General features: G+C 39.5%; 1 protein-coding gene across 5 annotated transcripts in view; it reads right to left on the bottom strand.

Moving 5' to 3' along the window:
- Positions 1-5,139: 5,139 nt before the first annotated feature.
- The window catches only part of SPATA16 (spermatogenesis associated 16), a 97,200-nt gene continuing 74,753 nt past the window's right edge, over positions 5,140-27,586 (bottom strand). For 2 of the 5 annotated variants that reach the window (XM_061367266.1, XM_061367264.1), the window contains 3 exons: positions 22,420-22,584; positions 18,013-18,090; positions 5,140-5,469 (listed from right to left, as the gene is read on the bottom strand). In XM_061367266.1, the coding sequence (XP_061223250.1) occupies positions 5,278-5,469; positions 18,013-18,090; positions 22,420-22,584 (435 nt within the window). In that variant the 3' untranslated portion in view covers positions 5,140-5,277. Of the gene's footprint in view, positions 5,470-17,919; positions 18,091-22,419; positions 22,585-27,586 lie in introns of all 5 variants that reach the window. The other 3 variants (XM_061367267.1, XM_061367268.1, XM_061367265.1) reach the window with 3 other exon arrangements.

Raw genomic sequence — 27,586 nt, forward strand, 5'->3', positions numbered from 1 at the left:
GTGCTAAAAAGTATGACTGCTCCTCTGAAATTATGCTTTTCTAACCAATTTCAATTTGTGAGCATGCCTCTAAGCGTGTGAATATTTCAATGCATAGTTTGTAAAAATCCATCAGAGATAATGCTCAAGAGCAAGGGTCAAAAGAAATGGTGTGTTACTTGGGATCCCATATATCAAAAAGCACAGTGTAAAAATCCTTGGCATACAGGTGATCTTAATGGTCCCTTCTGGACTTAAAATGTATTACAGAGCGAAACCATGAAGTCATTTTTGTAATTTAGAGCTTTGTCTTTTCTTTGTTAGTGATTCTTCCTGTCTGAATATCACCTTAAGCAAAATAGAGATTATAATATTACTGTGATATAATAAAAAAGACTCTGCATTACTGGGGTCAATACTTGTAATAAATGTAAAATTTGGTGTTCTAATGGGTAGCAGAAAGGTCTCTTCCTTTTTTCCCCCACTTCTTCCATCTAAAGTATTTAATATCATTGCTATTAATAGCAACTCAGAGTAACACATTCGTACAAAGACAAGGATATGGCACATCTAAAAAAAAAACTCTATCCCATGTCATTGTAACTGAAACACCAGAATAATGGTTAGAAAATCTTTACAAGCCAAAGAAGTTTGGTCTTTTCACTACAAGACTTTCAGATAATTGCCGATATAACTTCGTGTCATTCATGACAGTGTCCTCTTTCCAAAGAAAAAATAAATATCTAGAATATTTTATGAAGATGTATGGAAACATACAGGCACTTCTGAACCTCCACCAAAACCTACTGTGCCTCATTTTCTGTGTGTGCCTGAGACATGTGAGAGCTTCTTGCCCTGGTACTCTTGGTGAATATGGAGATAAAGCTTTCTGCAGCTGACAGCCCACAGGATGAAAACTTCCCCCATTTCCTCTCTCTGACTAGGAATGTCTGGAATGACTCAGCTCATGTAGTTAGTGTAGCAAGTGTGACCTTTTTAAAGATGACTGCCGTATGGAGCTTTTTTGCCTCTACTTTCATCCATCTTCTTTTACTCAAGAATGACCATCTTCAAATGAAAAGTTCACCACTCCAACTCAATATTCTCCATATTGAGAGGGGTAAAAATAAACATTCTTCTCAGTTCATTTATGCATAAACTAAAATCATTCAAGTGTGACATCTGATAGGAATGACATGATTATAATCTGAAATGAAAACAAAGTTCATCTTGTGCAATTTATTTTTTTATTCCCTGCATAATTTGAAAGAAGAAAGAGATTGCAGAATCTTATTACACCTTAAAGCTCAAGAAAGCCAGGGGCTGTGCATTCCAGTATTAACTTTTTTAGTATGCTTCTGGCTAATTGTCTGTCCACCCACCTTCTCCTCCCAGGTTAATGGGGTGGTCAACAGAGGACAGGAATGGTTGGCCAATCACACTACAAAGCAAACTGAAAAGCTTGAAGCAATGCACTGTATTATTCATGGGCTATGCCTTGTTAAGGTGTCTTAGATCTCATGTCTTCTTGTGATGAATTACAACAAGAACAAGAAAGAGCCCAATGTGAAACTGGCTCTTGTGAAAATGGGTGTGGTTCAAACGGAAAAATGTAAAACTGGCACCTGCTGTTGTTCTGGTTTTTGAGATTAAAGATGTGTGACCACATCTAGCCACTGAATAAGCAATAGGTTACATTTGTATGACTTCTCAGCTGGGTTGGAAGCAGAATACAGTGTACACGTATATAGATTATTCTAATTTTATCCATGGACTTCATTTTGGGAATACTGTGGTGCCTAATATCCCACATATGTCTTCTGTGTTAGTAAACTCATGATTAGTTTATAGATTTCTTAATAAGAGACTCCTTTTTAAGTGGTGTTTTCTTAAGAAGTATTAATATGCTAATTCCTAAGAAGGCATCTGGAATGGACTGTAAGACAGTCCTTGTTCTCAGGAGTTTGCAATCTGTACAGTCAAATTTGAAGGAAAACTTGATGTTCTTTTCTCCTTCACCTTTGGTGTGAAACAGAGGTAGACAGAGATACTTGCAGAGGTAGGAGCATGACTCAGGTGCTCCCAATTATTTTCTGAGTACTGTCCCTCTCACTGAGTACAGAATGAGATTAGCAACAGCAGGCTACTGATTTAATCCTTACCACTGGATGTCACAAGTGTATCTCATCATCTTCCTTTGGTGATGTGTCTAATTTAATTAATACTTTAGCTGTGGAATCATTCTTCATCACTGAATCACCATCTTGTATTTGTCAGGTGTTTTTACCATGCGCCTTTGACAGAAGAGACTTAACAAATAGTGAAAGTTAAAAATGTTTTTTAACACCAGCTGCTCCCTGGTCTACCTTTTCTGGGTCGTAATTAGTGTTGTAACTCAACAGCAAACACGCACCTAACACCTGAAGGAGCTGACTCTGTGCTCATTGTCCCTTCTAGGACTTAATACAGAAATTCTGGCATTTACAAGGAAGCAAGAATTGCAGCAGCAAGCAGAAGAATTACAAGGCAGTATTCTTCTTTTCCCCCACTCACCTTTCTTGAAATTGTCATAGTGTTCCGTGCTTTTCGTTGAGTGGTTTCAACTGGCATCAGTTGCCTGGGGCCGGTGAACCTAGCTGTCAACAGATAAATCATTTTTGTGACAAAAACATCTGAGATGGAGGGAAACAAACCCCCATCATTCATTTGGAAACAAGTCTTTGAAACAGAAGTGATCTGAAAGTGGAGCTCTTGGGGAGTGGTCTCATGCGTCCTTGTGTATGGGAGCCTAAGAGCTACCGCAACCCTGGGCCAGGCTGTTTTTCATGTGCTTTTAATAAAAAAGGGGATGAAGAATACAATCCAACTTGTAATAATATTTCCTGAATGAGAGGAGCAGTGTTATATGTCATCCTGCTACAGAAATAGCCAGCTGAGAAGCCATAGACTCATTGTAATGCAGTCTGCTGTATCTTCAAAAGGCAAGTTAATTACTATTATGTATTTTAATTTTGTAGGTGATCGTAATGAATCTCATGCTTTAGGAACTATACTGTACGCAGCAAGCATCAGAAATTCACCCTGCCCTTCTTCCCCATTGTGCAGCCAAAATGTAGTATGTTCATAGAATCACAGAATGGTTTGGGTTGGAGAGGACCTTAAAGGGTATCTAGTTCCAATCCCCCTGCCATGAGCAGGGACACTCTCAGCTAGACCAGGTTGCTCAAGGACCTGTCCAATCTGGCCTTGAGCAGAGTAATGTTGACTCTCAGAGAGTCATGAATAAAATACTATGCAGGTTTGGACCTGGCCCTATGCTTCACAGATGGGTATTTCTGGAAAACAGCAATAATCTTCTCTGTGACAGAGGCTCCTTGAATGTTTGTTTTGTGTTGTTTCATAGCTGAATTCGTCTCCTTACAACTACTTTAGGCTGTGGCTTTCTGGAGGTAAAAGGGCACTGTAGTGAAGCGTTGTCCTAGATGTTTCTGACACCTTACAGATTGATATGGGTTATGGCCTCTCTCTCTCTCTCATTGATCTACATCATAAGACAGGTTTTCTGCCCTACTTGACACCTAAAAAGTGAAATGTCACATCTTGTCTTGGATCAGGGTTTCTTGAAAACTCGGCAATGAGACTGGTACATCTTTCTTGATGTGCTTAGCTCAACTTGTTAATGTTACACAGACAACTGTTTTTCACTGGCAGTGTTGCTTTTTTATTCCTAAATATCACCTGTTTTCACTGCATTTTATTATTTTTCATAATTCTAGGTAAAAATACCTGATTTTGCATTAAATATTGCAGAATTGTAAGCCAGCTTGCATCATATTAGTTAAGACCTTCATGATTTACCAAGCTGTGTGTTAACTGTGACTTGATGATCCATGGAGAGCAGTCTTTCTGATTTAGTGTGTGTCTGCTCATCGAAGATGGATGATTGCCACTACGTGTCATAAAACTTCATCTGACAAAACCAACTCCATAGCAAAATAATGCCATCTCTAAAGGGCAATAATTCTTTGTTTTCCTGTCCCACACGTTTAAGGAGCTCAGGCTAGCTCAGATTTTCTCAAAAAGATTTCTTCATGCTTACTCTGTTAACAATGAACAAAGAACCATCAAAGCCTTTACCAGTTCTTGCTTAGCTTTTCAAAAATCTTCTATGAGAGCCTAGGAAGGATGGTCTTGAGCAGCTAAAAATCTGTAGGATTTAGACTCCTATCTGCAATAAATAGGTAGTGGGAATTCAGTGCTAAATACCTTTGAGGTCCTGGATTTTTAGTTAAATCTTAGGGCTGGATTTTCCCTTTCTTTCAATCTTTTTGTTTTTAAAATCACCCTGAATGAGGAAAATGAACTGAATACTGGTTTTATAGAATGAGGTTCTTTACTTACAAAGTAAACAGAGTGAACATAAAGGAAATGCCAGTCTCAGAATAGGCTGCACACATCAGCTGGGATGCCTGTCAAACATCATCTGATAAGGTGATCTCTGTTGAAAAGCAGGTGTGTTGCTTTGCTCACTGATGACAGGTGTCAGGGGATTTGGGATCCTGTCGTCCCTTGAAGACCAAAGTGATGTAAGATGTGCCTACACTACAGACTGCTGCTGTGGGAGTGCAAGATGTGTGGCTGATCCTTAAGCAAGAGATTTGCCCTGAAGGAGGGAGGTGCAGTTCTTCTCTTCCCTGGAGGGTTTTGGTGTTTTGTTGTTTGTTTGTTTTCTTTTTTTAGACACCCCCCCCCCCCCAATCCCCCCCCCCCAATTACCATCTAATGCAGGGGATAAAAAAATCATCATAAGGGCACAGACAAGAGAGGACTTCACATTCTTAACCCTGTGACAACAGCTTGGCCCCGTTTCTTTTTCCTTTCTCTTTCCAGTGTTGTATTTCTTCCCCTTGCAGTTGCCACAGCTGAAAGGTGCAGAATGCCGCTTTTCACCTACAGATAGTACTGTATCGATGTAAAGCATTAACCTGGGAAGAAGATGGTGTCGGGCTGAATCTTCTTAGCTGAAGATGGGGGAACCCTGGTTTTTCAGTGCTGCTTGAGCAGCAGGAATTTATAGAGTTTGGATGCAGAATATTAGAACAGAAAATACAATACAGGCCACTTCTTTGTGGGGTGTTAACATTTAAATAAACAAGAAAATTTAAAACAACCATTTCAGAGAGATTTATTCCTACCAGTAAAGACTAATGAAATCTAGGGGTGTTTTGCTGAAGAAACTCTACAGTCAGGGGAAGACTCATTAACTGGAAAGGTGGCTTTTGCTCAGCCACCTGTCAATTATTTACAGTTAACATTCTCATTTGCTGTGTGGCTATGACTTCTGGTCTTGTAAGGGACAGTCCTGTAGTTCCTATAATGTTGCTGTGTACTTTGGGTTCTCTTCGTTTGTTCCATCTTAGCTATTTTCTGCCTTTTGTTCTTTAAGTAATCGTCTTCTACTTGATATAAGTAGTCTTCAATTAGTCCAATCTGAAATTATAAAGAAGTCGTGTCAAAAGCATGTCCTTTCCCCTCTATAAAAATTTTGAAAGCTTTTCTAACTGGTTTATTTCAAAACTAATTGTCATTAGAAAGAAAAATACATGAAGGCACCTCTCATACAACTGGCTGGAGTAACAGCACCTGATTTCATAATTTATTTTTTTAGTCCCTTTCTATTTGGATTCAATTACTTTACTGCTGTGGAATAGACTCTTTCATTGAAATGTGCACATTGAAAACAGGAATTTATCACAACTCTGTTTTTAAATGGCATTGAAAAACAGCCACTTTAAAAGGAAAGGATGATGAGGAAATTAATCTCAAGCAAGTTTTTCTTGATAAGGAAAGAGAACAGAGGCTTCTGGCATTTATATGCCAAAATCAACACATGGAGAAAAATGAGTATTCCGCATTGCTGTGGCAAGAACTATTTTTCTATTATATCAAAATGAAGTTCTGAATAAATATGTTTTCCCATGAATATAATACACTAGAGAATATGGTAAAAGAATAGATGACCTCAGTGTGCTCCCAAAATAAGAATGCAATTATTCTAATAAAGAGTACATTCAGATAGACACATCTTCCTTGCAGAGATGATTTCAAAACAACCAAAACTATAGATTAATAGTACTGTGTACAGGTATTCTGTAAATACCAGGCATTCGTAATTTTATGGCTATCCTCCCCCTATACCTTAGCTTTATTCATACCCTTTGTCAGCTTTTACGATATGTGGTATTTCTGTAAGGTGAAGACAAGCATCATATCCATTCACGCTGAGTTATACTCAATAGCTAGGCCCTTTTTAATGTGAGGATCTAAAGGCTCAATCTTCCAATTGCATTTTAAACCAAAATCTTAAAAAAAAAAAAAAAAAAAGGCTGACTCCATAACCTGACACGCATTCAGTGGAGCATCGCTTCTTTAGGCGCAGCACCAAACTGAGAATTAGTCCAAGTGTGGCTTCCTATTGTATTTATTCATATATTGATCTGTTACTGAAGTGCTCCTCAGCCCTGAACCTGAAGCCATGCCATGCACTCCGGCCATGGTTTGGGTTGGTGAGGGTTGTGTGTGTGTGAGAAAGAGAAAATGAGGCAGGCAGAAAAGCTTAAGGACAATTACATCTGCCTCCCTGGGGTGCTGAGAGAACAGGGAACATGTTTGAGACAGGAGGTCTGCTTCCTCCTCCCCATGAAGCTTGCAGGGGTGATGTTTTCAGCAGATCTCCTTCGCATAGCACAGTGCATGATGCCATGTAAAAGGGTTTTCTACTGTGCTGATGAACCTTGACAGGCACTTATGCGTGGGCTTTCACTCTTCGTTGCCAAGAGATCCATTGCAACAGGAGCATGGGGAGGTTGGGGCTCTCTGAAGACAGCCTCATGATCTGGCTCTGCTGTGGCATGCTCACCATATAAACATGCAGAGGATTAGAGAAAGGCATCATTATGCTTGTCTCATTTTTAAGAAGCTGAAATAAAAGCTTAGGAAATCATTGATCTGGCCAAAAGCACACGGGGAGTTGCAGGAAGAAAGACTAATCACTTAGTGACATGCTCCAGTCCAGGGGCTTAGACATACTTAACACAAGCACCAAATGCACGAGACTGTTCTGCAACAGACCAAATAAAAATGTCTACGTAAATTTCTTCTGCAGCTTAAAGTAACCTTTTCTATTTTGGGGCTAATGCTTGAGTTTGGGTGAGCACAAAGGTGGTAAGAGGAAAGAAAATGGGTCCTGGGTGATGGATAGGGTGTGGTGTAAGGGCAAAGGGGACACCAGAAAAGCTACAAGTTTTACAACAGATCCTTTAGGACCATCCAGTGGTGCCTGCACTGCTGGTGATGCCACTAGAAAGCTCCGGTGGAATGATGTTCCTATCTTGAATCATGGCTCAGCTGCTGTTGTGTGCTTTTCATATTTACAGAATACCTGTCAGCTCCAGCCCCCCAAATAGATTCTAATATAGCATATCAGGGGTGGAAATAATAGTTGCTTACATAATTGCAATGTTACTGACACAGCTGATGAGCTGATGATGTTATTCTCACTGCAGTGATGGCATTCAAACCCTTGCCGACTTACAATTACACTGTATGCTCTGAGCCCTAGCATGATTTAAATTACCATACAAACACAATGAAAATACAGTCTCTTGACAAGATAAAGGAAGGGAGGGGAGTGGTTTAAAAATCTCTTTTTGGTGGCTGCAGTGTTCAGTAGTGCTAATTCGTGGCTTTTTAGCTTGCACATTTCATTTTAAGAAAGTAAATTGGAAGCATTACGTTCTGCCTTTTTGCCTTAATTTAAAACCTCCCTCTGCCTGCTCTTCTGCTGTCTGACTGCGGTGAGCCACCTTCGGGGCTCTCACTGGGAAATGCAAATTTTTTAAATCAATAGCTTTTCTTTTCTTTCTTTCCTTCTTTCTTTCGTTTCTTTTCTTTTTTTTTTTTTTTTTTTAATCCAATAACTATTTAAATAAGAATCCATGTGGATGGGAGTTGGTGGAAGGGCATAGTTTGTAGCCAGCCCAAACTTGATTAGTGTTACAGCAACAGCTGTCGTAGGGAATTGGATTTCCTAAAGACTTGTGACTTACTCCCAAGCAAAGCAATAGAATGATGGCTACAGACTCATGCTGAGACCAAATCCCAGGGTTATATAGCTGAGCCCTGTGGCTACCTGATACACTAAAGCAGCACTAAAGCCCAAGCTAAGAGCTCTGCAGGACTGGGTTCACAGCAGAGGGTTCACTACTGGTGTTGCCAGTGATTCACATGAGGTTCATTTTAGGCCCGATCCCAACGCTCACAGAGATCAGCAATGTTGGATGAGTCCTTTGCTCTATTTGTACTTGGACGATGCTTTCCCGCCTCTAATTCCCTGATCCACATGATGTCTATGTGCGCCACAGTGAGTGCTTGGGAGCTGGTCAGAAGCATCGCATCACATCTGCAGGGACTGTGCTCAGCTGTCAGTAGCTGAACTTGCTGCTTGACATTCTTGAAGTCTTGAATACTCTCCTGAATACATGAAACCACATTTCTCCCATCTAACCCGCTATACAGTGTCTTTATGGTCTTTTTCTCAAACATTTGCTGACCTGAGAGCTCACAAAGACAAATTTGGCTTCAACCTATTTTTAACCCTCCACTGCTATGACACCTTACTTTCAAGATACCCTGAGTATTTATCCCCTCATCCCCTTCCCAGTTACACTCAGCAGTGCAGGGGCAGCATTTCTACTTTGAATCAATACCTACAGCACTGGCCTATGTCAGGCTGCTCCTGATCTTAGTTCTTTCACTAGACTTTTCCCTCTGTCTTTAGTCTGGCCCCTGTAACCAGGTGGAGGGAGCAGGAGAAAAGGGGAATGAACAGAATGAAGATCAAATGGGAATAAATAGAAAAAAAGATGTTAAAGCAAATTACATGCTTAGTCCAAAGCACATCTGTATGGTACCTATAGGTGTTTTGGGTTAAAGCTAAGCAGAGAAGTGTAAGGGTTTGGGGGCAGAAATTAGAAAATAAACCAGATACTACGCAGGGTTAATTTTGTGCTCTTTATGTTAATACTGTTTTTATTTTACTTTGCTCCCAAATTCTCCTTTGTGCTTCACTTTCCTGCATCTGGGAAGGGCCAGAACATAAAGCAAAGGAATTAACACCAAGAAAACAACTGGACTTCTGCAAGAATACAAATATATAGCATTGGCCTTTCAATTGTCTACCTTCAGTTTTATACCCATGAGTCCATGAAAGTACCTGGGGAATAAAGCAATGGGCTAATGCTGGGTCTGCATGCCTGTTGCTTAAGGGGAGTTAAGTTAGGATCAAGACATTTCTAGACTTGTGGCTAAATGAAAACAAGAAACAAGACAAGAAAAGCAAACTTGTTTGGCCCACCTGAAGGAAAGGACACTGTTTTTAAAGCCGGATGATTGGGAAGGACAAAACCTCTGTGTGACCCTTGGACCAAGAAGCTGCTGCCTTGACATCACTTGCTGCTGAAACCCCAGCACAGACCTGCAGCACCAACAGGCCATGTCTCAAAAGTATTCCTGTTCTTTTACTCCCACGGAAAACCAGATGAATGAGTGAGGTGTCTGCCATTCCTCAGTGCCACACACCAAGGCATTTTTATTCTGACACAAAGTGAGAAGGTGAAAAGCATAATCAGTGCACCACAAGTACCTGGATGGACTATAAGTCAATCAGTCTGCTCTGAATTCCAGTTCTGAGTATGCTGAAATGGTCTGTGGTCCATGTGAATACTGAGGTTATCAGCTTGTTCTTAACTGAAATGGTTTTACATCATTCTCAAAGGTTGGGCAGAATGTGTAAATACAGTTTTGGTACACTTATCTAATGCAGTTTATGTCTGCAATAAGAACACAAAGCTCCTTGGGTAACAGGCAATGCAACAGGATTAGCTGGAGGGATGAATTGCAGTGGGTCTAATTGGGTGAGGCAATATATGATTTCCCTTTGGTTTAGGATTAGATTTGGACCTACAGGAGTTTTTTATAAATGACATTATGTAGATCCATGCAAAGATAAGGAACAATACAGTCTTTGTTTGGCAGATATAAAAATATTCCTAATCCTGACCTTTCGTACATGTTGTCCAGTGATGGATAAAGGGGAGAGACTTGCTGCTGTGAGCATTCAGCCCTGCTCTCTGGATGCCATCCAGATTGATGCACTCACGGGGTGGGGGGATATGTAAGCAGCACTTGCTGCTGCAGCTGAATTACAATCATTGGAAGACTTCAGCATAGTGACTGCTGGAGGTCATCTAGACCAAGCTCCTCTTCAAAGCAGAGTTTTATGGCAAGTTCATACCTCCTTTTCTGAAAAACTTACTGCATTTCTGGTAATGCCATGTCAGTCGCTTCTGAACTTGCCTGCAAGCATCTGGTTTTGCCCTCACATACTACAATGCCAGTATAGTCTTTTCCCTTCCTATGCACTCATCTGGATAAGACATCCTACATATTGTTCCTAATTACGTGATGTGCACCAGCTACGATGAGGGAACACTGCAATATTATCCATCATTCAGTGTGGTTTTGTCCAAGTCCTGATGGGCCACAGATGTCATGAAACTTGTCAACCTTTGCTGCAAGGGGGCTGTTCCAAGGAACAGATGTCGATGTTTGATGGCTTACTGACTGTCCAAAGGAAGCTTATCTAAAAATGGGGGAGCTATTCTCACCACAAGCTAATTTGAAAGCACACGTCTTTTAAAGGATTGGCATAAATTTGAATATAAATGCAAAATATCAGTTATAGTATGTGTTGAAGAGTTTAGAATGAAATGAGAAAGATCCAGGTTCCCACAGTGACAAACTCCTGTAGGAAAATAATTTTGTTTAGAAAAAAATCAGACGGATAAGCAGCAAGCAGACTCTGGAAACTGTAAAATCGTTAAAAGTATGTCTCGCATGGATGCATTCCCTATAACGCCTAAACATCTGAACTTCCTAAATCCCAATACAAATCAAGGGAGTCACTCTCAGATAAGAAACAGGTGCTTCTGGAAACATATGTGGGAGCTATAAATAACATGTAATGGCAAAAAGGATCTTCTGGCATACAGAATCTATTTTTATTGCTTGGGAGATATTAGAAATAGAAGCAAATGAGCTGCCTTTAAACATGAAGTACCTCTCAGCGTTTTGCTTTGTCTCTCAGAGCTACTTGCTGAAGCACTCTTTGGAATGAATATAACCAAAGGAACAGTACTTGAAGGGTCTATGAGTAAGTAGAGATGGCTGTACAGAGCATTGAGGAAAAGCTTAAGAAAAGCGACTGATACTTTAACAAAAATTAAATCCCAATCTGTACTTTCCATTAAAGTCAGTTAGAACAAAGGTTCCTCAGTATCTGAGTAAAAGTAATGATTTTATTGCTCCTGTGTTAAGCAAAGGGCATTTGAGCTGCTATGGTTGCTTTCGGAAGGAAGTGGTTTTGCACAGTAGTGCATGATCTGAACTGCCACAGGCAGGCCAAAGGTGCTTCCCTGCATTTGGTTGGCAATGTAACCCACTGACTGTGCAAGTCCTGCCTTGGACCTGCTTCTAGAAACGTTCACAGCTTCAGATGTCAATGCCAGAGATAAATATGGTACCCCTCATGCTCCATTTCTGCATTTTCACATGCCTCATTTGTACGGACTGCTTTTCTTTAAAGGAGGAAGTCTGGCAACCAGCTCAGTTGCATATTTCCATTGTAAAGGAAGGAATCAAACTCTTGAAAACCAGTGTTTGCCAGTAGGTTCTTAGCACACTAGCAAAGCTCCAATGGTAAAAGCAGGTGGAGGAAAGACTGTTGTCGATGAGGAACTAAGTAAAAATAATATTGATGCTAGTAATGGAATACATGTATAACTCCCTTACAACTCAGATGGTCCCTTTGTACTTCATAAGTTCTCCCGAAATCACTGTCCAGCACAGTGTTTACTATGAGTAGTCTTGTTGACTCATGCTATTTTTTATCACAGTAACCATATCTGGTAGCAAGTGTTTATAGGGCTGGAGACCTTCTCTGGTAGAGGGCAGCAGGTAAGCAGACTGCTCGTTTATAACTGACAGCATGATTAGCAACAGCTGGGGAAATGTTTATCTAAATCCTTACGTGGGGATTGTTAATGCCCAGAATTGCCTGTGATTTAACTGCCAGGAAGCTACAACCAGATACATTATTCCATTGTTTAGGACATTTACTGCTCAGTTGCTGGATTTGCTGCTATTTAAAATTATTCCAGTGATTTATCACACCCTGTAGCTTGGTGGAACAGACCAAAGCTTTTCTCATTACAAAACACTCCTTCCCAATAGCATTAGCTGTGTTTTGTTGTAGCTGCGATGGCCTCAGTGTTACGGGTATAGATGGTACCTGCTACCAGACTGCTTGATTTAGCTGGAAAAAAAACCCCATGCTTTTATGTACAGAAACTTCTGGTGCAGAACAATGAACTTGAAACTTTCCACATCTGCTTCAGATTTGAATAAAACCTTGTATGCCTAAAAGCTCACTCTTTTTTTGCAGTCACAGCCCCTATTTTTATATTGCAATACTGGTCTAGTGGTGATCAGGAAGTATAGGTGGCTAGTGTGCAGTCACTAAATAGCTCAGCTTCATATAGGATACTGGTGTCTGGAGGGTGGGAAATAGGATGCAATTGCTTCTTCCAGTGTACCTGAGGGCCATATAGGCATCTTGCTGGGACATCTTTTCTTCTCTTGCATGCAAGACAAAGAACTGGAGACTCACAAGGGTGGGAATTTATATTAGGCACAGGTGTATAGATAACTGCTGAAATCCCATTGTCGTCACTCTGTGAATGCCATCATGGTTTTCTCATCCTTACAGTGGGCCTGAATTTATTAATGTGATGCTTTGGTTGCCTACATTTGTTTTCAATTCCCTCAGGTTCAATGGGGCAGATCTCACTTCCTGCTCACTCTCCTAACTTCCTCTGCCAGGTCTGAAAACTTTATTCAGTGCCAGGTCAGAAACATCTGCCACAGAAAATTCTTGTCCCTCTCCAGGCTGCTGCTGATTCAAAGCTGATTCATCCTTTCCAGAATGTCTTAATAAGTGTTCTCTTATCTTAGCATGAAGCCAATCTTTGGTAAACTTTAACAAAAATGTTTGCATTTCTACCTGCTTCCTCTGTTTTTATTTTACTTCACTCAGTCTACCTGAACCAATGCCAATAACGTTATTTTCCTTTTGTGTTTGCTCATTTATGACTTCATTGAACGTTAGACATTACACATTAAACTTCCACTCCTGTTCCAGAACTGTGCTTTTCCTACCCTTTCCTATCCTTTGCTTCCCCTTTTCACAACAGATCTATCCATTCATGAAACACTCAGCTGCATCACAACCCCCAAAAGACAACAAACAGGAACCAGTTTCCTTCTATTAATTCAGGAATAGCCAAGTTTGAATCGACAGTGTACCAAAACACACCTTTTGAAGCCCGCATGCTCTGAGCACAAGCGCAGTTCCCTGTGGCTGTGGCATGGACTTCGATGACTTTATAAGATGTTACAAAGTCATATACATCAAATAACTGTCCTAACAGCCAGCACAATACTACTCAGCAACATGTCCACTTCCCATCAACATACTATGAATCTCTCTCCTTGCTCCTCCAGCTGACTGAAAACCTAGCAAGTCTATGGCTCGTTTCCATGGCTTGATTTTCAATTAAGAGATAATGTCAGTGGAAGAGCACAGTTCATCAGATAGTGTTCCTCTGCTGTTGCAGGAAGCAGAGATGTAGTAAGCAGAGGTCAACTGCTGAAAAGCCGTATGCCTGGCTAAAAGATTATATAATATGTTAAGCTAATTTTATTTCATTTTATATTCATATATATTAGTGCAGCTTTTGTTATATACTTATCCTTATGTAAGTTACATCTGTTCTTTTATTCCCTCATCCATGTTTGCTCTGCTTTCAGATTTATGAAACAGGCATTCCACCAAGCTCAGCAAATGATGGGCATAATAACTTATCTAAATTGCAAAGTATGTGATGCCTTTGAGGTAAACTCAGATGTGAAGGTTTTATGAAGTGTCTCACATGTGGAAATGTAGGAAAGTGTTTATTTGCCATCTCCTGTCTCTCCTTTGGCTCTTGAAATGATGTTAAGAGGATCCTGTGAAACTGCTATGAAAGCCTAGGGGCTAAATGGAGAAAAATAGTAGAACTACTTTATTATCTTCATAGGGGAAGTAGAGTCATACTGGCACTTGCACTTACATGGCTCTCTTCTCTCTGGATGTCAAAAGTTGCTGGTTGATAGTCTCCAAAGTATCTATTTATTTAATGTAATTCCTCTCACTGTTATAATTTTGTGAGGCTTTATTAATGAACTTATGAGAGAGGAAAGTAATCTCTTTTTATTTCTTTATTTTTACTTTTACAAGTCTGCAGAGAAGCAAAGGCCTTACAGAAGAAAGCGGGAGCCTTCCTGGTATTTTATGAATCTGAGATACTCTGAACTCCTCTGCCTGTCTGTAGCTGCTATAAAGTTCTGTAATGGCCATGCAGAGACCTGGTTCCTTGAGTTACTCAGGGACAAGCTTTACCACTGGTCTCAGCATTCATCTTCATATCAGATGTCAGCAAAGAAGCTAGCCAATAACCTGGCTATTCTGCTAGTGTCCCCATCTGCTTAAGACCCAGTGGCTGCAGTGGATTTTGAGGGACAGAGTAGAATAATCAGATTTGGTCCCTTCCATCTCTCTTGGAAGTTTCTTGTTCATTGCTGCTGAGGCTTGTGAATCAGAGATCATTGCTTAAACCACTGAGCTAAGTCAGACTTGTTAAAAAAATAAATTCAAATGTAATTTGAATTCATAAGAGAATTTGCACTTAAAAATCTAGTAACCAGAAGTATATTTCTACCTCTGTTCACTTATGAAGACTTAAGCCTCTTTAAAAGAGAGGGTTTGGTGCTCTTTCCCATAACATTTCTCATTAACTGCTTTAGGTGGGCTATTCTCATCTAATAGTTAGATATTAATCCATAGTTAGCCCATTCTCATCTAATGCTGACGGTGTGATATTTAAGGGCCTTTGTGACTCAACTTATAACACAATTTGGACAGAGCCAGCAACTGAAAAAAAATTCTTAAGCCCTAGTATGTTGCCTTGAATCCTCTCTAAGTCCGGGAGTCTGGCCACCAGCAAGTTCAGTTTGGGAATTTCTGACAAGTACAAAAAGCAGGAGGGTGGTAAAAGCTTTTTAGGACTGCCCATGTTCCTGAAGTAGACTGGGAATTAATCCCTGCATTAACTACTTCAAAGGTCTTAGACTTGCTTCCCCAGACTGCTAATACATATCTCACACTTTATCGAGGGGACTGTAAGGAAAAGTGTTACTAAAATTCTGGATAATAGGGATTTGGGAAACTGACCCAACTGTTTTGTTTTTTTTTTTTTTTTCCTGCCTCTAATGTATTCTTTAGGCTACATGGGTAAAGCATCTGCAGGAAGATGTTAATCTCTCCAGGTAATCCAGGCTCTCCTGGGTCAGCTCTCCCTGTGGTTGGAGAGGCTGTGACCTGGTAATACCAAGAAAGACATCTTCTTTGCAGCAATATTCTCTTTTCTCCAGCTAATTACAAGGTCATTTTTAATTTCTTAGTATTTAAAGCTTCCAAAAATAAATTAGCCCATCTGATAAATTACTTTGCTTAAAAATGTAAATTTGTCAGTGAATTGGATGAGCAGCGCAGCACCCAAAACACTTGAAGCTATGCATATATTACTACTTTGTCAGCCCTACAAATCCAAAATTGCCCAGATTAATTTCAAACTAATTTGATAAGCAATAATGACAAAAGGAGAAGTGTTTGGGTGTCAGGCTTTGTACCTTCTATGTCAAATTTCATCCTGAATGATCTTTTTATGGCTGACTGTAGAATACAAAACTCTGAAAACAGTGGTTTGTAATGGCAATTCTGACAGACCCTTTAACCATTTGGAAAATAGGCATGGCTATAATTCTGCTGCATTAGAGAAAAATTTTGAGTGCTTTTGTTAGGTGCAACAGCTGTTTCTATTGCAAAAGCCAAACTTCACTGGTGGTAACGTAGCTGTCAGCTTTCCTGAGTTTTGCATTTATAGCTGATTGTATAAACTCCTTAATGTTCTCTTTTGCTTTCAAATATATGTAAATTAATTCAATACCAAAAATACAAATAACTACATTGTAACTAGGTCTGTGTGCAGGCTCTTTGTAGGATTCTACAATCAGAATACAGTGAAAGAAAATACTTTGCCTTAACGAATTTGCAATGAAATACTAGCCACTGTCTCTTGAAATTTGTGGGAATATTTTTGGTATCACCAACAAACTTTTGATGAGCCTTTAATAACTATTTAGTTATCTGTGTACTTGGTCTAACTTTCAGCCATGACCTCTTAACAGCCTCTGAGTGATGGTGGTTCAGAGCAGTGAAAATTGGGCTGGTCATTCAAACACCTAACTGTGGATTAAAATCCTGACTTTTGGAAAAACTTTGGAAAAATGTCTTTGATATTTAAGTCTATCATCTGAAAATGCAAAGAATAAGTGCTAGAGAAGTACAAGGAATAGTCTATTTGTAAATATATCATTGATATATTTACGAATCGATAATATATTCATCTACTTATCAGTATTAGTTATATATGGCAGGAAATATGTGTGTAATTGAATATAAATAATTCATCTTATACGTAGTGTTTGTGTTGCAAAAGATTCTCATATGATCTGTAGGCAGGTGTGAGAGATCTGGAGACTATCCTGGCACAATGTAAAAGCAGTATGAATATTTATCCTTTGTTTTGCCTCATGAGTGCTTGAAAGAGATGAAACCCAGTCTGTCTATAATTTTTGGCATTTGGGTTTTGCTTACTTTTTGAAAACATTCTGTACTTGGAAAACTTTATTAACAGCCACTGATCTGACAGCTAACTGAAGCAATACACCTACTCAGGCTTTCTTTCAGAGAAGATGACTTCAGAAATTTTAATTCAAATCACTTGGAAACATGGATTCTGAAAATATGTTGACCCTTCACTTCAGTGATTTCTTTACACCACCTCTGTCTTATTTGCTTATCCTGTTTACGCTGACCCAGTGCAGCCAGGGTTTGGTTTTCAGCATCTTCCCTGACATGTTTGTGAACCCTAAATCCCAAAGGACAATTTCAAGTTCTGCCAGCGCAGAAATTCAAACCCTCTCTTCTCCAGCCTCCTGATGCAGCCACAGCCCAGAGCAAGCGTGCATCTGTCTAGGAACTGACGGAGCCATAAGACATGGGGTAAGACCACTGCTTTGAACCATTAGTAACATTTTACCTTCCTGGTAATGAATTGCTTTCCTTTTCCCCAGAAGAGGCTGAATGTTGAATGCCCAGAGCTGTGATTTGTTCTGGTTTGAAAGAGTTTGTAAAAACATAAGATACTCCTATTACCTCCCAGCCTGACCTATTAGTCATTACGTTCTGTCAGATTCATCTGCACAGAGAACCAACACAAGACTGCCTGCATTTTACAAATCCTTTAAGAATTAAATTGACTGGTTGCTGCGCAGAGACTCCAGAAAGGTATTTACATGTCTTTTACCTCTCACACCACCAAAGCCTCATTTGAGCTCCACTAATGGACCTATTTTGTTGGGCTGAATTTTGTTCCATAACAACTTCCCACCCCAGTTAGCGCAGTACCTCATATGACAAAGATGAAAATACAATTATCAGCCAAAAATAAGCTATTCAAGGTTTGTTTTGTTTTTCTTTCTTTTTTTCTCCATTAGATAACCACATGAGACTATTAACTTGAACAAAGTTCAACTATAGGGACTAAAGCCTAAACACTGACAGAGTTCAAGGCATACAGTCAGGCATCCAATGGCACATACTTTCTTTTCTACCTTTTGAACAGATACGACTCAGGTGGACATTTACTCCCCAGGGAACAATATACTCTCTTGTCCTTTGCTGCAGGGTTTTACCTTTTGAATTTTATTCCACGCACGTATATTACTCCTTCCTTCAAGGGTGTCCATGGCATCTGCCATTAGCAACCGCAGCTGTGGTACCAAGATAAAAATTATCAGTGTGGAATTCACACAGAAATAACTTCTCTAAATACACAGATTAAAACCTAATTAAAAAATCATTTGTATGCTGATGATTTTATTACTCATTTTTCACACAACGAGCACCTCATCTTTGCTTCAGCCATTACACTGTATTATTGTGGATATAAAATACTTAACAATGGCAAAAAAATCCTCTGGAAAATTCGTATTTAAGCCTATACGTTTTAATGCAGTAAATGTTTATACTCAGTAAAGGAATTGGGTTGTAGAGAATAAAGGCTCCACATTTCATTCTTTAGCTGCCTGGGATATTCTTTGTTGTACATGAACGCTTTTTAGTATTTTCTCCCAAGGCTAATGTATCATAATTTAAAGCAGCATGTAAAACCTCACAAGAGGACAACACTAAAGCTGAGATGCTTTTACTGTAGCTGGAAGTATCTAGCTCGTTTTCCATGCTTTTACTATCCTTTTTCTTTGGCAAACCTTCCCTTCTCCCCATCATTCAGCATAACAGAGCATAAAAACAAGGCTGACAATTTCTAGTGTAAACTATAAAAAGAAGTTGTAGGAAAATACTTGCTAATCAGTCCTTACGGTTAGAGGGAAGGCTAAAATTCAGGTTAGCGGTAATGCTCCCACAGTACCCTTCCAGGTTAGTCACAGCATTGCCTCACCCTGCATCTTTCCCAAACACTTGGGAATGTTTCAACTGCTCTTAATTCAGGAACAGAGAGAGACAGGGGGTGGACCCAATATCTGTGATATTGCTGTGCTCTATTAGGTCTATTCTGAAACGTTTAGCTGGTTAAAGTGAACCCAGACAGTAATTTTTCAGTGTCTCTTCCCAAATTGTTACACATTATAAGCAATTGGCCAAGTATAATTGTACACATTCATAGAGGTAGTCTCTTCTTTCTGTACCTAGACAGGCAGTGGTCTAACATAAGTAAGGTCATGAAACTTAAAACATCAGAGTTTAGGCTCATCTCCACAAGGTATAAAAATGCTGCCTTGAGATTCAAGGAGCAGATGTGTATTTCCTCAAGTTTCCCTTCATACTCAGGTTTTTGAAGTTAAAATTCTTTGTCTGTGTCCCAACACTGGATAAAGGGTGCAGGAATCTTCTTTTGAATCTCTCAACAGACATACTATGGTTGCTTCCAGCCTGCTTGCTCTGTTCTTGTGCAGCCACCAAGTTGAATCTTATTGATCCCAACTTTTGATGGAAGCTTTTATTTTTTTAAGTAAGTCATGCGTCAGTATTCATGGAAAAAAACCCCACAGATTTCTGCCTCTGACTTGAATGTGAAAAGAGTCAAGAACCTGTCAGAAATTTTCCATAACAATACTCTTATGACAGATAATCTTCTTTTATGAATCCAGAATAGACACAGTCCAGAGATTAAGGGTATTAAGGGCAGAATGGGCAAAGCATAGATCCTGCATCAAACCAGGCAGAGAAGGAACTGGGTGGGAAAGGGGAGGATTTCTCCATTGCTTTTCTTAGAGTGGTTCTCTCTGAAAAAGTAGTGGAACAGCATCCACTGAGCCAGGGACCAGGATAATGCTGTTGTCACCCCTAAGGGGCCAAGCTGAACCAGGCTGGAGATTTCACTGCTTTGAGCAAGAATTTAAAACAAGAAACCTTTGCAATTAAAGTTTTGCTGATATCAACACATGCCAGTGAAAAGTGCCCAGTGTGTGCTCTGGTTTTAATTTTTAACATCCAAAATTTCTCCCCTGCTCTATTGGCAGACAAAATGCTACCAGAGCAGGCAGTTCGCCAACCAAAGCAGTTCTCCCAGAGCTGCTCTTTTCTTCTTAAATCTTCATAAAGGAAGAATGCTGCATTTAAAAAAATACCCTCATTTGCTTTTATATTGAAATAGATTTATGATTCTTTACAAGCTTTCATCTTGAGTTATGAGTTATGATGTCACAAATATGGTGACATTGAAATCACAAACCTTGGAAAGATGTTCTTCAAAGTGTTTCCCCGCTTATATTCAGCTGTTCAACCTAACTGAAATCTTTATTTTTCCAGGGTCTATGAATAAATACTGATCTAAAAAGGCCTCGGTTGAGGTTCTCTGTGCCATAGATTAGGACTCTATTTAGTTACCAGAAGACATTTACACAGAAGAGTTTATACCTGAAATGCTTTTGAGATCCTTGCTGTTTCAGTGAAAATTGCACTATTATAAATTCAGTGTGTTTTAAACTTTATACAACTTATACAGTATGTGATAGTAAACACTTGGCATCTTTAGCATTTTCTAACTCATGATTTAACTGCCTTGCTTGGTCATAAAGTCATATCTCAGTTTTACCACTGTAAAGTCAGAATGACCATGGAGGAATTACTTGAAATTTTTATTAGTACAAGAGATTAGAATTTGGCCAGCTCAGTTTTCTCCGTGAAGAAATTCAGATGTTTTAGAAATGTTGCTGGAGAGAGAGAAGCCTAGGGACATGGGGGGACTGCCTCTGCAGCATTCATTGGAAGCTGCCAAGTCATACCAGTATAGCACAGTCCTGCAAGTGTTTTGCCCTGACTGGACCCCACTTAAATGAGGAGGATGACAGGCAGGCTGAGCAAGTCATGATCACTAGAAGGCAACCCAATCACTAGATCCCAGCGATGGGCATTAATGTTCTGTGCTTGTCTCAGTTGTGATGTGGTAGGCAAATGATCCTTACTAGCATAGGAGGAGCTTGTGCCATGCAGGCTAATGTCACCAGGAAAGGTAAAGCCCATTAATCACTCCCTGGTGAAGTCACTCTGCAAGTTCTTGCTTGCAGTGTTATGCCTTAACACTGTGGTGTCTGAAGTATACTAAAATACCCTAGCTACAAAGCATCTGAGTCTCCATTTGCAACAGACTAAATATATATTTTTCCAGCAGGATGACAAGACAAAGAAAAAGAAATGAATGCTGAATTAATACATTTTAATGCTCTGGACAGAGTAACTGGTGGAGGTTTTCTGCCTTTGCTCTTTTAAAAATCATTTTTACCTTGGGCTTAGTAAACAAATCGTGTGTGTTTAGTTGAAAGGTTTACAAGCTGCCACTTAAAGGTCCCAGCTCAGACCCTTGTTCTGCCCAAACCAGCTCTAAGAGACTGAGGACCTATGTTGTGGGTGGCCTGGAGCCTCCCTCAAAAAGCTTTCCAGGGAGGTCAGACTTATGATTACTACATGACAAGATACAGGCAAAAGCGTAATAGCCTGTGCTTTATGTTTGATGTACTAAACATATTGTACCCTGAAGAAAAAACTATCACTGAAATATGTACCAATAACTCAACACCCTTTAGCCAGCCTTGAAATGTGGGCCTGCTGAAGTTTAATAGTAGGACACTTGCATCAAAAGGCAAATGTCTTTTAATAGCACAGTTTCTTTGCAATGTCGTTTCCCCTTATCTCAAACCCAGACTTCAAAGTCTGGCAACCACCTCCTGCAGTTGCAGGCCGCTGCTCCTCTTCCCTAAAGCAAGCTGCTGCGAAGCTTTAATTCTACAGAGCTTATGAGCTTTGCAGGACTGCAAACAAATGTCAAGGGACTGGCTTTGGGAAAACCAACAGGTTTTAGTGAACTGAAGCTGGATCATCAAAATCGCACTGCATTTAAATACAGGGACTCTGGAGGGACTTTATTTCTTTTCTAGAATGGAATTCTTAAAATTGTATGTATGTGAACTTCCTCCCTCCTTCCTCCATCAGAAAAACCTGACAGCCTCTTGGAAGAGCAATCATATGGTACTTTCTGATTGCAGCTTATTCATATAAGATCAAGCTATTAATGACTCTATCCTTGCAACAGCCCTGCTAGCACCACTGCCCTCATTTTGCAAAGGGAAACCAAAAGCATAGCAGGTAGACAGATTTATTCAGAGACAGGGAGCAAGTCATAGATGGAGCCAGGAAAGAAAATCTTTTCTCCTTTCCCTCCTCTCCTCAGCTTTAGCTAGGTTGGCCTGTTTTGTTGCAGGTGGCTTCTGATGTTATGTGTTTTAAAGATCTGAATAATTGCAATCATTTTCCCAGACTGATCTGGGGAGGTTTGGTGGAAAAGAAGAGGTTTTAAAAATATGCCTACGGATGAGTCATGTTGGTTTTATAAAAGTCATCCTTGCAGGTGATAAGCACCTCCTCTGACAAGGCACTGCGGCAGGATTTTAAAACTACTTCAGGTCCACACAGTCAAAAAATGATTTCCAGAGCAAACTGCACTGCAATGCTCTGCCCCGGCCCTTCCCTCCCTGGCTTCCTGCCTCTAAAGGACAAAACAAGTATTAGAAATAAATACTTACCATTCTGACATCTTTCTCACTGATGTCTTGTAGGTAGGGAAGAGTTGCTAGCTCAGCCATCGCTTGGTTAATCACCTGGGACTGTTCCTCGACTCTCCCCAGACGGCCGAGGAAGCTGGCGTAATGCAACTTCTCTATCCCACATGAACATGCGCAGCGATTGTCCTGTTTTGTCAGCAAAAGCAAGTAGGTTAGGGGAGAGTCACAGAAAAACACACTCATCCTTTGAGTCTTATGCCTTGAGGCTTATCATCATATGTATTTGTGCTGGTAATACTATAAGCAATATGGCATCCACCACCTTTAAGATAGTGCTGCTGTCAATCTTTATAGAGGGGAAAAAAGAAAAAAAAGACTTTCTTGCCATAATCTGTCTAGTAGTACTAGAAAAATAAATATGTTGTTGTAATATATGTGAAGGGGAGGCAGCAGATAACAAACCTGAATGCAATTTTCTCATTTGGAAATGGCTTTTCCATAATCCCCTCTGTTAAATATTACCTGACGTTTATGGATTGCTTTTAAAGTTTCAGTGAAGAGGTTGAGGAAACAGTGCAGTGTGTCAGCTTATGGCTTGTTTGCAGACTAGGCAGATCCATAGTTTTCAAATATATAACCCTGAGGGACTAAACCTGCAGAGATGGTCTCTGATCCTCCAGGCAGCTAGGCGCATGGTAAATTTTAAACATGTGAATACAGAAACTCAGCCAAGTGCTTGTGTAAAATCTCAGCACCTGCTGAAGTGTCTGATGGATGGCAGCCTTACCACCATATCTTTGAAAGTATTCTGTTGCCAAAAATGCAAATAAGCACCCTACCGAGATTTTCAAAAGCAATTTGGCCTAGATTCACGATGAGATGTAGCCATTGTATATCTGAATGCTCAGCCCTTCAGAGTGAAATTTCCATTCATCTAATCAGGGTTTTAAATGTGTTTAGGTGCCTGAAATTCCAAGAATTGGCATCCATTTTCAAAACCACTTCCAGTATTTTTAGCAGACCTTTGTTCTGACAGTTACATATGGTAGCACACTGATGCTGCCATTTACATAATGCTTCCAGGTAAGTGGTTCTAGGTCCAATTATATATTGAATGGGGGGAAAGGAAAGTCTTGAATGGCATTTATTTTTCAAGAAATGGTGTTCTGTTTTTAAAATCAACATTTCTTGGCAAAGAATCTTCATTATTTGGTTTGATCTTGATCTTTTGCAAGAATTTGTGTGGGCAAGCATCAAGTGTTATCAAAATGATCATCAACATAGTTCTTGTATCAAGTATAAGAATTTAATAAGAATGCTTTCTTGTCTTCTATAAAACTTACAAGAATAATAATGGAAAAAAAGCTTAGGTTTTTTTTTCTTTCTAGAAAAATAGTCCTGGTATAGTTAATTTTACCCCTTTTAATATAATACCTAATATAATTGCAAAATAGTATTAAATATAAGACCATGCACTGGTGACCACTGGTAGGAATGCAGCTATAATCTGGGAGCTCCAGATATGAAAGTAACTGAAAAAGAAAGCGCTGAACCAATGAACTGGTATTTCCATTAGCTGAAGGAGAGAACTGGGCACTGCAGAAGGAAAAGGAATTCTGGTCAGCAGTTCTCTGGAGTATTGTAGATAGCTCCAGTCAGCTGTGTTTGGAGAGGTTAATTTAAACCCAAGCATCATGGAGCAGAGAAGCCAGTACAGTGGGAGATACTTCATTTGAGAGAAGTGTGGTTTGATTAGTCTATTAATGAAAATGCCAAGAGCTTATTATTCTTCTGAATAAACATAATGCAGGGCTAAATTCCAAAGAGAGAAAACAACTGAAAAGGGAAGGAGAGATAAAAGACAATGATAGCAGAAGGACCATTGTGTATAAATAGGTACCAATAAGACTGGGATGGCAATTAAGCTTCTTATATTTCAGGTTGAAGGTCTGCAGTGTGTTTCAGCAAGAGCAGAAAAGTCAGAAAGCCTAACCAGTTCTAAGATGGATTTTATTCAATTTATGAATAGAATATTAGGTGACACAGCAGTGTATAATAGCATGATGCGACTTGAGGAGCCAGAAGAGCCCTTCCAGACATACCCTCTCATGAACTTCTGTTAACCTACCTGTAAGAAAGGAGACCAGGACAATCTTCTTGCAAACTATCACTTGAAAACCCCTTTTCTGAAGCCCTGACCTAGTATTAGTAACAGACATCAACAAGAAAAAAAAATTCCTCTGATCTCTGATATGTGAAATTGTTAAGCCTGAAACAGTCTAGTTTGCATGGCACTAAAGCAAGGAACAAAATAGAACCCCATCTCCACCTGATCACTGGTGTTTGAGAGCCAGATAAATGTGTCCCCAGGTAGAGCTTTGTGCATTAAAATAAAGAGAAGCAAGCAGTTAATGAAAGAGAGCTCTTATGTAAGTGAAATAATCTCACATTTTAGATGCAGCAAAAGGTTTTTCCCTGCTATTCTTGAAATCCGCCCAAAAGCTTTTTGTGCAAGCACTAAGAAATGAGTATATTGAGTCATCAGCTAAGAAAGCAGGTAAAAATCCTCTCTCATCACGCTGTGTCTGTTGGGGGCTTCTTCAATGATTAAGAAAGGAAAGGCAAAATGAAACATTTTTTTCTTTGCTTGACTCTCCAGAAGAAATATGAGAGCATGCCATGTAGATATGGGAAACAAATTTGGCATCTTTGCCAACATGCACTCTGTGGAAGCTTATATCAGGTTGGAAATAAATAAGTAGCCAACAGTGTGTTTTTTTTAAGGGATTAGAGGAGGTTGAACATTGTCAGAGATGATGTTTCAGTGGCAGTGAAAAATGCAGAGAGAGAAAGTAAATAACTGCTGCTGGCAAGAGACAAAAATTCCATGGGACGCTGAACCACGTGATGAGAGTTAAATGAACTATAGCATAATTCAAAGGGCTACTAAGCTGTAGTAACAAACACAGTAAAGTGGTCAAGCAATTAGGTGAAGATGAAAACAGCTCAGGTAGGCACAGTGAAGGTTAAGTAAAGACCAAACCTAAATGGAGACTCCAGTGGAAAAGAGTTGGCTCCTTTAACAAAGAGAAGAAATGCACATTTGGGGAATCAGGTCGCACAGAAACCAACAAATGCAGTTCATGGAGTCACAATTGCATACTGGCTAGAAATGCTGTAGAATATTACTGCTGTTGCTTTCTGGATGGGTCTCACCCTTACTGTCTGGTATTCCAAGGAGAATTTAAAGAAGAAAGTAAAAATGAGTAATTGATGGATTTTCTCTTGACGACTTTATTCATAATGACTGAGGTGGGGGTCTTCTCAAGAGAGTTTTTCCCAGCAGACATTTTGCTGAACAAATTCCCTTTAAACTTAAAAAAAAAAAAAAAAAAGGAAAAATGAAAAGGTGTTTATCCCCAGAGGTGCCTTTGAAGACCTTCCTTCTAGGACAGAAATAAGGTCCTCATACCCAAAGATCAGCCCTGTGACATCTTCATTCCTCTGACCTTGGGATGAAAAGGCACCTAAAAAAAGCAGATTGGCCTGTTCTGGATGGAGCTTACCTGCTGTTGTGAAATACCCAGCAATAACTAGGACAGGCTTTCATTTCAAAAAGGAGCTGGAGGACACGTGAGAAGAGTGAATTGTGTCCTTTCATGTATTGAGAATTTTGGGACGATACCCCCAATTTTTGCTTTTCTCTGTACTCAAGAAAGGATTCATCCTTTACGCCACTTCTATTTATAAATAAAGTTTACTTGCCTGAGTGCTAAAGAAAAAGAAAAGCAAGTGACTGGTCAGCCTGGATTTAAAGCAGGGTCTGTCACATCCGTTACGTATTGCTATCAGCTTTAAGAGCATAATTTTGCAGAAGCCCCACAGCAGTTCTTTTCTATTATAGAGTCTTTACTAGTATTTTGCAGCTCAAAATCTGAATAAAGTTATGCCTTGCAAGCAGCTCTGTGGTGTATTGCAGTAACAAGCAGAAAAAATCCATCATAATATTTCTTTAATGCCTTTGGTATCCTCCAGAAAATGTGTATGCTGAAATCTGTAGGAAACACTTTCCCTCTACTTAAAAAATAGACATCAAAACGGTCAGATCTGTAAATGAATGCATCATGCTGGGAATCATACAGTAGGTTTTGTTCACCTTTATAATGTGAGCCCCTCTGGCCATTGTTTCTCCTTGTAAGTAGCATCATGTGTCATTGGCATGGAACTGCACCAGGAGAAAGGCAAACTTGGTGTGTATAAAGCAGCAGAAATTACCTCAGTGAAATCACTGGATAGAATAAACTCTTGTCAGTGCTGGTAATCTTGAAAGGAATATGAGTAGTTGAAGTTCTGACTAAGATATATATATATACACACACATATATATTTAAGGTAAATAAAATAACCTTTGTGTCATGGTACGTATTTTTGGATAGCCGAGGTTTATGGCATTTCCTCAGCCTCAGCAGATGATGCTGCAAGGGGACCAGACTGCGACATTCTCAAATGCTTCTGCTTTGCAATGTATAAATGTCCCCTTGATTTAAATGGGACTGGCTGTTCTTTATGAAAAAGAAGAGCCAACAGAAAATGTTCTGGTTTTTTAACCTTTAACTTCATATCTTACAAACAGTGGTGTGTGTATAAATCATATAATTAACTCTAGGTTGTGTAGCTGCAAAACTGAGGTGGCAGAATTGACTTACATTAAGTGTTGCCATGGTTTAATAAGCTCTGCTTTAGCACTGAGATGTTTTCATCAAAAAGAAATCTGATAAGGACAAGTATTCGGATTGTACGTTTGCATCCACAAATGAGGAAGAGAACAGAAAGGAATGCTTTTTCTATTAAAAACCAAATACATTCTTTTATCTTCTTAAAGTAAGTCGTAAAGCTGGAGTCTGTATCTGAAGGTTTTTTTTCAGAAGTTTTGGATTTAGTTTGTCTGTACAGGAAATAAGATGTAATCATATTTCTAGCTTGAAGAAAGTGTTGGAATACTTTCAAGAAGCAAAAGTAGCCAAATTTCTGTCAGGCCTATAAAGAGATTTTAATCACCAGCAGCAGAGCAGTCCTGGCTCCATGCCTATCTCTATTATCAGGCATAATTAGCTTTGTCATTTGCTCTTTGGGTCAGAGGTTCTGTCTTGCCTGGATCATTCAACACTATAAAAACTGAAGGGAAAGT

Source organism: Neopsephotus bourkii, unplaced genomic scaffold (genome assembly GCF_033783945.1).
Source record: "Neopsephotus bourkii isolate Nb327-2 ecotype Australia unplaced genomic scaffold, CSIRO-AGI_Nbou_v1 NB_1373, whole genome shotgun sequence".
NCBI classification, from domain to species: Eukaryota; Metazoa; Chordata; class Aves; order Psittaciformes; family Psittacidae; genus Neopsephotus; species Neopsephotus bourkii.